This window comes from Fistularia commersonii, chromosome 19 (assembly GCF_037954325.1).
Source record: "Fistularia commersonii isolate RoL2024-O1a breed Wild chromosome 19, RoL_Fcom_v1.0, whole genome shotgun sequence".
Taxonomy (NCBI): domain Eukaryota; kingdom Metazoa; phylum Chordata; class Actinopteri; order Syngnathiformes; family Fistulariidae; genus Fistularia; species Fistularia commersonii.
The window spans coordinates 6422307-6435243 of record NC_141302.1 but is presented as its reverse complement, the minus strand read 5'-3'; the positions used below and the strand labels follow the sequence as shown (position 1 = coordinate 6435243).

Sequence of the window (12937 nt, the reverse complement as noted above, 5' to 3'; positions counted from 1 at the left end):
GACACCAGCACACTCATGTGCACGTGGGTGGGGGTGGAGTGGATGGGAGTGTGGGGAGGGGTGGTGGTGGTGGGGTTGGGGGTGGGTGGGTGGGGGCTTGGCTGAGTTTGAGGTTTCTACGATGAGCAGGAAGAGCTCTCCTGACCTTAACTACTATTGGCTGAAAGCGTGAGGACAGATCATTTGTGTTGGAACAAACCTTGTGTTGGGGGTTGTTGGGGGGGGTTATTTTGGGGGCAAAGACATTGAGGCATGGAGTAATGTTACTTTTGTGCCTTCAGTCTACCACCAGATATTTGGGTTACAGCCGTGAAAAGGTTTTTGAACTCAGACCGTCCAAGAAAAATCACAATCACACAGAATAATGCCATGGTAGCACCTCTCCAAACATCTGACTCTCAGAGATGCTTTTCTATTTTTTTTTTTTTTTTTTTTTAATTTCAGCAAATAAAATCTGCGAATTTGCCTAGAACTGTGATTTTTAGTGGAAAATATGATAAAGTGAAACACCTACAGTTGTCTATTTTCTAACCAAGTCAACACCAGTCAAAGAGGTAACGCTGATGTAGTCCATCTAATGCCCATCTTCTCAATCAGATTCAATGAATACATTTCAAACGTCACTTCAGATTTGATCTTGGGTATTAATAGTGCGGGTGTTACACTTGAATTTTGGTCAAACCGTCAATCCACCAGACCATAATATTCAAAACATAGACATGCAGTGTTACACTGCTGCAGTGTGCTCCTCTAGGATTGGTCACGTGGATGAAAAACTACGCCAAAGACATTGATTCAACAAAGAAATATAAATGTGGCGTTTTCCAAGCTCTGTTACAGTATACAGACCAGAGCCTCATGTAAAACTAAAATGTGCTGATTTGAAAATAGTTTCTCCTTTCCTTACAGGTTGCAGGAAAATAATTCAACGCTTGCAGCTACAAACTCTCTGATGCATGGAGGTTACATCGTTTCACAGGTGCTGGACCTCGGATGAACCCAAGTTGCGTCTGCCAACACCCGTCTGTGACTCATCATTTCTCGTGTGCAGCGAAGAGGGGCTCGTCCCATGGTTGCCATTGTCCGTCTCCCGACATCCATAAATCCCTTTCTATTTCAGAGCGAATGCCAAGAGGGTCACGCACCAGGTCGCAACCTGTTCCACACACCCTCCGCTGCAGTTGCACACAACAGAACTTATTCCCCGTCCGCCAGGCAACAGGTGGACCCTAAATTTAACTGTCAGCAGTTAGCAGTGTTTGGCCTAAGACGCTTGGATATGAAATGATGTTATGTCAGTGGCTGGGGGTGTGTGATGTGGGAGGGCCAAAATGGGCGGGGTGGGAGAAAATGAAAGACCTGCCAAGAAGCCCTGTGAGAAGCTGCCTACTATTCGCTCTTGATAAAATCATTCTCTCCCAGCTTTCGAAGACACACCCCCAACTCACACCACTCTCTTCTTGGAGCTTGTCACCTTTGCCTTTTCCTTACACACACTGAGAAAGACGGGTACAACCTGACACCACAGGAGCAACGCTGTGGGGCCCTGGTACAGTCATATCTATGTGTGTGTGTGTGTTTGAGACCACATGGGGGAAACCGACACCCTCTGAACAGTGGTGTAGAGCCCCCTCCAGCATAGTTTGCAGGTTGGTGCGGACACCAGGGATAGAGAGAGAACATCATCCACAGAAAGTGAATTCATTTAAAGCCAAGAACACATCAAGGAGATTCTCACAGTCTCTCTCAATAATAACCATGATTTAGAAAGCTTTTGTTCAGGATTATCCCTCTGCAGAAAATGTCACCTGTGTTGGCTCTAAACTGGAGACATGAGTCAGTCTTATTGTTATCCGAAACAAAGTCACACCCCCTCCTGGACACACACCATGTGACGAGCCAAAGAGCCCGTGTAAATACCATTCCACCTTCTCATGACCCTGGTTGTGTGCGTGTGTATGTGTGTGTGTGTGTGTGAGGGGTGAACTGGTTCAAAATCATGCCATCCTAAATTGAGTCGCATGACGATGGCAGGTTGTGACGATGGCGAAGATGAAAACTATACCCCTGATATTTGGTTAAATATGGATCAACAGCCAGGAGTTGACAAGAGCATGTAAAGGTGAGTAAATAAACCCAACCAGCTAAAAATCCTGCACAAAACATAGCAGAAAACGTCAATTCGGCACTTTTGTTTGTGTACAGATACAACAAATCATACCTTTACAGATCATGGTAGGCGGATGCTGTTGTCGTCACTGAAGGTCAAATTTAATATACAGTTGAATACTTCCACCCAGCTATAGAAGGGAGTGTATAAAAAAAAAACAACAGGCAAACAAAACAAACATTTTACATATCTCATTCGCTGAACCATTTCCCAGATATATTGTATATTTTCTCAATCTATAAAGATGAATAAAAGGAAACACCTGAAAGTTTGTGGAGAGACAGGTTGACAAAGGCACTTCCTCATGGACAGCAGGCGATGGTTTCTGATCAAATACAAGCTGATGCTGGATGATACTATGAACGCGTGTATAGTCAAATTCAACCGTTTCTGCAATAATCATGTGAATGGACCATTCTTAGATGATGCAGAATGAAAAATGAAACACTGTGCAACAAACTGTGTCATATTTTTTAACACACAATTGTACATGGTTGCAAGTTTGAAATTTTTGTCACAAATGTATTAGTGTCAGTGAGATCATAAATTAATATACCTAATATTGTCAGGGTTTAGAAATATTTCCCATCTTGATGACTACACTTTCTAACACATTTGTTTTCACAGAGCCAAATGGATTGATAGACATGAACCCCTCAGGAATTTCGATGGAAATGTTCCAAATTTTCTCCTGGCCTGGATATGCTCATTTTTGACAATTGTGATTTGTCCAGCTTCTTCGTGATCCTGTTCTTCTACTCTTGTACCATCCAGAAATGTAGCATGACTGTAAGTGAAGCACCGGGGATTAACCTATATAAGTTAATATTAACACCATGGGGAGCATTTGCATCTTTCTTGACTAGTTATTAATTCTCCATGACTGCAATCGGCAAACCTCTTAGATCTACTCTATTATGTCAGCGGTTTTTTCACTATTATGTCAACATCAGAAAAATCTAATGCAGCAGATAATACATGAATTTAGAAATAATCTTGGAAATTGATTTGCTGCTTGGAGTACTTGCAATAACTCCTTTAAAAAAAACGGAAGTACTGTAAACCACAGACAGTTGTCAATCCTAGTAAAGGCCATAACATCCCAGCTAACACAAGAGCCTGAAAGTGACGTAGCCAACACAAGGAAGCAGAACAGCTGGTCAAACATGAACATTTTTTCAATCCAACAGCAAAACTTGGCTACATCCAAGTAAAATAAGAGCATCTACACACATATAGCAGGACAGTAAGTGTGAAAACTTGGGACTCCATCCATGTGACCTCAGATAAGTGCAGGACATTCATACAATGCTGCTTTTCAATTTCAATGTCCAGTGTCACCACAGTAAATGAATTGAAAATTAAATATTTGTATAAAACAGCATCCATCATCTGACCCTCAAACCTATCACTTGATGTATCGATTTTCCGTGCCGAGTTTTTTGATAATCTTATTACTTTGGCAATTTTGGTGTTTGTGCTTTGCTTGCCCCCGCATTTATATGTTAATTATTGCTAGTATTGAACAAATTTGTCTCATGTCAATTCTCTGCACAACATCAGAAATGTCACATTATGATACATAGCTTGGCACTTTGCTATTTTCAATGCAAAGCCATTGGTATCAAGTTCACAGTGGACTCAGTGGCACCATCGACATGTCCAGTCAAAGGTCAAATTTAATGGCCCCATAGTGGCACCAATATTCAAACATTCAGCGGACACTCTGGATCAGACACTGCTCAGGTGTGTAGCAGTGAGTTTGCTGAGAGCTCACTCAGAGGTGCACACCTTTGTCTCACAGGCAGTTTATGTCCATTTTAAAACACGGAAAATATTGTACATTTTTTGTGCAAAAATGAGCAACTTTAAGGTATAAATCTGTTGCTCGGTTGCACTTTCATATCAGATGTTTATTATAATCTCCCAGAGGCATACTGAGCATTGATGAAAAACAGTTTTAAAGGATTTTTAAGGGCATAAATAATAGAATAGGATCAAATAGATTGAAAATAAAACAGAAACCTGAACAAAAATATCTTTAAGTTAGTTCATAAGATTTGTTAAGTAATCAAGTTATATTTGTTGTCATCTAAAGTCAAGGCCGGCCAGGATTGTAAAAAGCTTCATGTCAATGGAAAGTTGATTTATTGCAGGGGTCTCAGAGTCGCGGCCCGTGGGCCAACTGCGGCCCTCGGAACAATATTTTGTGGGTTTCGAAAGAAACACAGGCAAAAGGAAAAAATGAAAAAGTAACTTTGAAATGTATTTTTTTGCTTCAAAATGTGAAAACAAAAGGATTTTTTGATAAAAAAAACATCTGGTGACATTGCTAAAACGATCTTTTCTTTTCTTATTTCTATAAAAAAAACACAAAAACAATAGCAAAACAAATGGGCAAAATTAAAAAGATTGATTTAATAGCCAGAATAGCTGCCATTGGCTTTGTAAACATTATACCTCCTCTTATACATGCTACCATTCAATTTCCTAATAAATTCTTGTGGTCAATTTTCCCACAGTGACAAGATCAACAATATTTTTAGGGTGTAATTTCATCAATTCCTTTTTAATATTAATTTTTCATATTAAGTCATCATGTCTTTTTTAGAGGAACAGCTCATAACATATGAATGTTTCTTATAATCTACCAGTTTACCTCCTTTACACTAAAACAAAGGAAAAACTTGGACTTAGTGTAACTTCTAGGTAATGGTTTTACCACTTGACTTAGACACTTTATAGTTTTATTTGCATTTCTTATTCTCCCCCCTTTTTGCATTCTATTTATACAATTTCCAACTATTATTTATTATTGTTGTATTTTACTTGAAACTCTGGCACAACAATTTCCTTCGAGATAAATAAAGTTATTCTTATTCTTATTCTTTTTCTTATTCTTATTCTTATTCTTATTCTTATTCTTATTCTTATTCTTATTCTTATTCTTATTCTTATTCTTAATCTTATTCTTATTCTTAAGGTCATATGTGACCTCATGACGGTCATATGTGACCTCTAATATGTGACGAAAAGGAGTTTGACACCCCCAATTTATTGCAACAGAAAAGGGATAACGCAATATTGGACGCCGACGTTTGCGCCGTGATGATGTCATCATGTTACGTTCAAGGCGTATCAGAAATCTGATTATTCCATGTTCTGACAAGCCTGACAGAGCGGTTCAGAATACTTTCAATCTTGTAATTCTTTCAATCATGTGTTTCTGCATTACTAAAATAATGCCGTTTTGCACTATTATCGCTGTGATACAGAAAGACAGTCGATTTGGGGATTTCTAATAATCAAATAATAAAACAAGATTTTTACATTATTACAATACCAATTGTGTTTTTCTAGTGTGTTTCGCACGTCGATAAAGGACAGTTATCAGATTTCCTATCGTCAGCTGGAGACAGGCCGAGAGCCGAATGTGATTGGTCGCTGTGATTCGTTGAACAGTTCCCCTCCCCCTTCAGTGAAGGTTCCTAAACAACGTGCTCCTTCTTCACTTAAAAATATTTTGGAATCGTCGAGACCCTTCACCGGTGACTCAGTTCAACACATATTCGCGACGCGACAATCCACGCCAGGTTAGTTGGCTTCGTGATCGTGCGCGGTCACGCTAAAACTTGTCATGAGAGGAAAGTTTGCCATATCAAGTTTTAGGCCACTTTAGCTAACTACTCTAGCCTGAATCGAAACGTAGAGCAAACGTAAGCTAAGCTAACGCTAGTCTGCTAGCACACTTCAGCAACCTCAAATTGGATTTTATTGCTAGACATATTCTCGGTTTACATCGATACTACATGAGTTTTTGTGGTTCTTAAATAGGAAAAGTATATTTTTTGTGCCAAATCACGTGGGAGAGAAAATGTTAAGCGGCAAAAGTTAGCGGGTCGCATGTTTGTGCGGTTATGCTCTCAAATCACTTCCCCTCGCACAATGCTCCCCCTCTCACAATGTTCTAAACCAGCGTTGAGCAGCATTCACTCAGATTGACTTTGAGTATTTCTGAATCCCAATTAGTTTTTTACATAAGGACTTAAAATGGTTGACGATTAAAAAAAATGGAATCCGTCAAACAATGGTCAAGTTCGCTATTGAAATGCTGAAATGCTCCATTTATGCAAGTGCATTGTTGTTTTCTCACTCGTTTTAAGGTGTGTGTTTGCATATATCTATATATACATATATAGATATACACAGACACTAAGAATGATCTGATAGTCCTGAGTGTTCACTTCCTGTTCTTGGACCAGGGTATTCCTGCGTCTTTGCTCCTCCTGTTTTTCTGTCAGCAGCAAAAGGGGGGAAACTGATCATGGATGAGCAAGTTTTTGATAATCTGCAGCCTAGTCAATCCTTGCCTCTCAGCCAAGGCTCCTTCAGCGAGTTGTGGAACAATATGTAAGTTAATTTATGTTTCCCAGTTATATAATAAAAATGTTCGGCTGAGGGCACACTGCTAATAATTTTTGCCTGATTTTACCTAGGAGTCAGAGTCAGGCAGCGTTTGCACCTGTCAACACTAGCTATGGACAGTTGGCTTTGCTAAATGGCACAGAAATCTGAAAGTGTGTTTTAATGACCAATTATGGGCTTGAAGCATTGAGAGAAAGAGTTGAGAAAAAGAGAGTTGGAAAAGAGGGGGAATGACACAGGAAATAATGCTACAAGAATTAGTGGGAATATAAGAGCAGCAACAGTGAACATCAAAGTAGGGTGAGGGTCAAAAAAAGGGAAATTGGACAAAACTAAATTGTTGTTTTTTTTGTAAACAACAATGACATCAAACCGTCTGTCATTCTTGTTCACTTACACTCTGAATTGTTGTCTTGTTGACATGGGTGTTGTGGTGAGAATTTGACACGTTGAGTTGGTTTGTCAAATTATGTAGTCTATGATCCCTCTTCATGGGCAGTCATTAAAAGTGTGATCCCAGTCTTTCAGTCCTCATAAGAAATCAGCAGAAACCACTGGCTTAGTGTATACTCCAAGTCTTCAAAGTCCACAATGTCAGTGAAAGTTGTGTAATGTGTCCTCAGTTTTTGTTGTCCCTTTTATAGGTTAGATTCGGTTGCCAGCCCCATTTTCATGGTGGAACCTGCTCCTAATGAAGGATGGACAGATGAGTCGATGATTGGGCTGGTAAGCCCTAATTGTCTTTTATTTTTATATTTAAACCAAAAATGCAAAACAAGACTGATAAATTGTAAATAAACATATACTCATTAACCATTGCTTAAAACTATCGACTTGTTTCCTAGCCTTTACCGATCCTTGATGCCCAGGAGTTTGCAGAGTTTGGTGACAACATGTTTGGCATGAACACAGAAACAACTATCAAAGATGGTGTCATTCCTCCATCCTCCACTGTCCCAGTTACCACTGACCATCCAGGAGAGTATGATTTCCAGCTTCGTTTTCAGAAGACTGGCACAGCCAAATCTGTCACCACTACTGTAAGAAATCTCTAATGAGCTCTCAGAAATGTGAACTTTTCTACTAATTTGTCAAGCTTACTTGCTTTTTAAATGCACTTTTGCACTTTGATATCTCTAATTCTTTACCTGTTTGAGTCAATCTCTGATCTCTAGGGGGGTGGGGGGGTAGAATTTGAGCTATAGGCATATAAGATTAGCATATTAAAAATCATTTTAGACTGGAAGGGGATCAGGCAACCAAACATGGCCCAAAGTTGCGATCCACCAGCCCAGGACAAAAGAACTGGAGAGGCTGTTTCTTTCGACACCTATCATTTTTTTTAGCTCAGGTTCCTCCTCTTGTTGCCATTTAACAGAAACATTCCTCTGGTTGGTCCATTTGAAACTGATAGAATAAGAATAAGAACAACTTTATTTATTCCGAAGGAAATTGTTGTGACAGAGTTTCAAATAAAACATAACAATTATAAATAATAGTCGGAAATTGTATAAACAGTATAAAAAGGGGGGAGAATAAGAAATACAAATAAAACTAGAATGATACTCAACCAAAAAACATTTTCCAATTTGACCTTTGCCAATAAAACTCATTTAGCAAAACATGGGTGTAGAAAAGAATCTCCTTCAAAACCTTTGTTGTCTGGTTTCGAAAGTATATTTACACAAATAAATGTCTAAATGAAATTCAATAAGGGTTATCTTACCATAGTTGATGAGAGGAAAAAAAAATCTGCTCCAAATCATGGTGGCATTCATTTGAAATCGTTTTCATTCCGCCGTTTTCTTAAATTTTAAGATCCATAGTCAGACACTTCCTTTCAGGATCCAATGGCATTAATGCTTCTTCAGTGATCCAACCAGCAACACGCCGCAGTTGGCCAGTTCAGTTGGGGTTAGGGTGGTCTTCCCTGAAACTCCCGCCCCCTGCGACTTGTGCTCCAGTCTGTGAGAGGCACAGCCTTGTTGTAAAGCACAGCTCTGACATGACAGGACATGTTCCTGCACTGTCTCCCTCAGCACTGAAGGGGTTAAATGTGAGCACTTTAAAATTTAAAGATGTGATGAATGCGACAATCATTTGAGTAAATGTTTTGTTTTTTGTTTTTTTTTTTCTCAGTTGTTTTGTAAAAAGAGGTTGTCACTAATTTAACTTTGCAGATGGTCCCCACAACTGACTTATTTCATAAGCATGTGTCTTGTCTTTGTGCTTCTTTTAGTTTTCTGAGATGCTCAACAAGCTCTTTTGCCAGCTTGCAAAGACCAGCCCCATTGAAGTTCTGGTGAGCAAGGAGCCTCCTGAGGGAGCTGTGCTCAGGGCCACAGCTGTCTACAAGAAGACTGAGCATGTGGCCGATGTGGTTCGCAGATGTCCCCACCACCAGCTTGAGGACAGTAAGTGTAATTGAGTCCCAAGGCTGTTCAATTAATACATATAACTAATCAACAGAGTTCACTGGTAAATTTAATTTATCACAATAGTTTTACTTGGTAATAAAAAAAAAAATCACCCGTTTGTTTCAACAACATAGGAAAACACTGGGTGAAACACTTTATTGCGTTTAATAGGACGTGAAACATTGCATTTATACATCTTCTCTCTCTAGCTGTGACACATCGTAGCCACCTGATAAGGATGGAAGGTGGTGAGAGGGCTCAGTATTTTGAAGATGAACACACAAAGAGGCAGAGCGTGACTGTCCCCTACGAGCGTCCACAAGTACAACATTCACACAAACCATTTGTTTATTTTTTGTTTGTTATTTTTAGCTATTACTAAAATGACCAGTGACACAAGAACAAGCATCTTCTGTACTTGAACAATGTATACAATGAGAGTCCTTAAGGAATACTCATCAATTACAAAGCTATTTTGAAATACAGGAACTGCACAATTGCATTTAGTTGGAAATTACATATTGATGTGTAAAATGTTTCTTCTGTCAGCTGGGCTCCGAGGCAACAACCATCCTTCTCAGCTACATGTGCAACAGCTCATGCATGGGAGGCATGAACCGCAGGCCCATCCTCACCATTCTGACCCTAGAGACCCCGAAGTAGGTTTGGTTTTGGTTGGTTCTTTTGCCCTCTACTTCTCGCTAGGCAGTTCGGTGCCCAGTGGGGATCTTGATTAAAGGTGTGAAGGGAAACAACATGATTACAAAATAATTACATCAATTTTTGTGGGTTACGTAAAGTAATTTATTTCCCAAAATTAGTGAGTTGTAACATTTTTATCAGAGCAGCTGACTAACTCGCTGTAATGGCTGAGGAGCTAACCTGACTGAGAGGGAAATGTTCACTTTTTTTTTTATTTTATTTTTTTTAAAGACACCCCAAAGACCCTCAGTTGTCTGTGTTTGACCTTTTAGCGGGCTGGTTTTGGGTCGGAGGTGTTTTGAGGTGCGCATCTGTGCATGCCCGGGCAGAGACCGCAGAGGTGAAGAGGATAATCATACCAAGGCCCAGAACGGCACCAAACAAACCAAAAAAAGAAGTAGGTTCTTGCTTGATTTCTGCAGATTCCAATGCCATTCCCTCCGTGCTGATTTAAACTTTTTTTTTTTCAGAGAGTGGTCCGAGTACCGATACAACCTCGCTGAAAAAGATTCTAATCTCCTCTTGTGTAGAGGAAGAGGACAAGGAAGTGTTTTACTTGAAAGTATGTGACTACACACGCAGCATGATTCCACAGGCCTCAGAAAGAAGTCTCAATGGCAATTTTACATTCTGTCTTGCAGATTCGTGGGCGTGAGCGCTATGAAATGTTAAAGAAAATTAATGATGGCCAGGAGGCCCTTGAAAAGCAAAGGTAAGAACTGCATAAGAAATAGTTCAACTGTCAATAGGTGTGATTTGTTCCTCCAAAAGTGTTAGGCAGTTGCCGTCCTGATAGTGTTGTCACAGAGCCTTTCCAACGGCAGCTCTAAACTTGATTCCCGTGTCTTGTTACAACACTCCCACTAGAGGTCACTGCAAGGATTGGTAAATGTTCACATGGAGGTGAGGTTTGGCTTTTGAGACGTAGAGTAATGTCAACTAAAATTATTTGATTTAAGCACAAGTGCCAGAAGAAGAATCATTCATTCATTATGCCTTTTCTATAGCCGAGTTGGTTTGTCTGATTCATTCTGCTGCAGATGTAACCAGCAGCTTCTTATTAATGTGTTTTAGCATTGCTCCCATCTTATGTACAGATTTTTAATATGTAATTGTTTTTTCCAATGGTTTTGCGAAAAGAATGCTTTTATGTCTGTTAAATGAGATAATAAAAAATATAAATATGAATCTCTAATTAGAATATTTAAGACTGATCACTGCCAAGGTGTTGAATGTGATATGATTTCTTCAAAAGTTTTTCTTTCGTAAGATATTGTTAAATTTTACTCAGCATTTTCACACTGTCTGCTGATCTTTATACTGCTTTTGTATCTATGCCGATCGATCCTCCATCTCTTTGGCTTGTGTTAGCTGTATTTCCCATATTTCCACTCATCTCTTCTTGCACTTTTCTTTTGCTTGTTAAATGTGTCTTGCCTTCTTAAATGTATCTGTTTCATATTTGCATAACTGTTTTTGATGCATCTCTTGGGTTTTCAATGTTTCTCTTTTGCATTTGAAACACGTTTTATGAACAAACTGCCCATCTCTGGCCTCCACAGCAAATTGAAGAGTAGCGCGTCCGCTAAAAATGGGGTTCCCCAACCGTCCAGCGGGAAGAGACTGATGCTGAAAGAAGAGAAGAGTGATAGCGACTGAATCCCATCTCAATTATGAATCATGTATTATCCCCAACTGTCGCATCTTTCAGTATTCTTATACGATATTAGAACTGCTATCACCACCTGTGTTTGCATGAGCCCCCATTCCATGGGGTTGACTGCTGCTAAAGTAATGTAGTTCCTTCAGCTTTCCTTCATTGCAAATTAACATATATTGCAAAGCTGATGAAGAGGAGAGCAGTTCATTGGCCTATCAGGTGTTTCCTCCTCAAAAGTGTTCATCATTCATGTCATGTTCATCATGTCAAACAACTGAGATCCTGCTCTTTTCCTCTGGTCTCAATGTTTTTGTATGAAAGTAGAGGGAGTTTTGATCAGTGTTTTGAAACAGTCTTGTAGGATTTCTTTTTAAATGGCTATCCTTTTAAAAAGTTGCCAGTTTCTTACTAAAATGGACAGTAACCCCCACCCCCTATATACTGTTTTTACATTTATTTTTATTTTGTGAAAATAGTAATTGGGCTGAAAATAACATGGGTCACAGCTCTGTGCCCTTTGAGTTCAACAGCAATGAAGTCAAATCTGTCTCTACAGAACAGCTATTCTTCAACATTGGCTCTTTTTTTGTTCAACCAAATGATTTTTGCAATGGGTGATACTGTTCTATGTCATACTATACATAAGAACAAGGCATGAGAATTCATAGCCTTGTATTTTTGCCCAGATATCTTCAGATTTGCAGTTAAAAACAAGTCTTCACAGGTTTTGACCCCGTTAGACTCATTGAATAAGGCTTTGTATTTTTTTTTGTTTTTCATATTTCTTATGTTTTTTTCTTTGCTTTTGTCATATAGATTTGATAGCCGAGTCACTGGTTGGCTCACTAGAAAACTTACTTGTCTGCTAGTATGTGCACGTTTTGCCACCAAGTGAGTGCAGGAGGAGGATGAGGACTGAGAGCAGTGCATTAGAGCAATCTGCAATCATGATGAGCTGTTCTATTGATGGGACCATTTTATAAAGCCTTCATACTGTACTTGTTCTTTTTTTATTGTTGTTATTCCAGTACATGCCTATCTGTCCAGCTTCGTGGTGGTAGCTTTCTTCTGTTATGGGATTTATTGCGCGATTGATAATTGCATTTTTTTTTTTTTTCCAGTCAGTTCTTGGAGTCACTTGACCAATCACTGTCTTAGCAGTAAAGTCTGCTCAAAATTATACCCCTGGCATTTGTTTTCTTTGGTAAACTTTTTTTTTTTCTTGGAATTGCTTTTGTATAAGAGTATGTTCTATTTTTTCCATGTATTTTGTACTAATCATTGCTTGCCGCTTTGGCCAAAAAAATAAACCATCAAAAATGTATTTTTTCGTGATATGTCATTGTTTGACAAATTTGAACTGTTCCATTTATTTTTTTTAATGTCATTTCTCATTTTGAATCTTTGCATGTTGTAAGGTTGAATGCAAAACAGGAGCATAAAGAGCTAATCATTTATCAGAGTGAATGGAGGTTTGTATTTCCAGTCAAATTTTATTGAATATCAACGGTACAATTGTCCACTCTCCTGCAAGGAGAAGAACAGGATAGTAATATCACGGCT

General features: G+C 39.1%; 1 protein-coding gene across 2 annotated transcripts; it reads left to right on the top strand.

Annotated features, from left to right (window-relative positions):
• Positions 1 to 5642: 5642 nt before the first annotated feature.
• Positions 5643 to 12698, top strand: tp53 (tumor protein p53). 2 transcript variants are annotated; one of them, XM_086165356.1, is made up of 11 exons: positions 5643 to 5763; positions 6433 to 6580; positions 7240 to 7321; positions 7441 to 7635; positions 8835 to 9009; positions 9222 to 9334; positions 9562 to 9671; positions 9987 to 10111; positions 10185 to 10276; positions 10356 to 10426; positions 11277 to 12698. In XM_086165356.1, the coding sequence occupies exons 2-11, from the start codon at positions 6495 to 6497 to the stop codon at positions 11371 to 11373; spliced, it is 1146 nt and encodes a 381-aa protein (XP_086021482.1). In that variant the 5' UTR covers positions 5643 to 5763; positions 6433 to 6494; the 3' UTR covers positions 11374 to 12698. The 2 variants fall into 2 exon arrangements, with proteins under 2 accessions (XP_086021482.1, XP_086021483.1); XM_086165357.1 differs by having other exon boundaries at positions 5667 to 5763; positions 6475 to 6580.
• The last annotated feature ends 239 nt before the right edge of the window (positions 12699 to 12937 follow it).

Coding starts and splice junctions, on each gene's coding strand:
- tp53 (XM_086165356.1), top strand. CDS start 6,495: ATGGATGAGCAAGTTTTTGATAATCTGCAGCCTAGTCAATCCTTGCCT. Junction 6,581..7,239: donor AGCGAGTTGTGGAACAATAT/GTAAGTTAATTT, acceptor TCCCTTTTATAG/GTTAGATTCGGTTGCCAGCC. Junction 10,112..10,184: donor CAAACAAACCAAAAAAAGAA/GTAGGTTCTTGC, acceptor TTTTTTTTTCAG/AGAGTGGTCCGAGTACCGAT.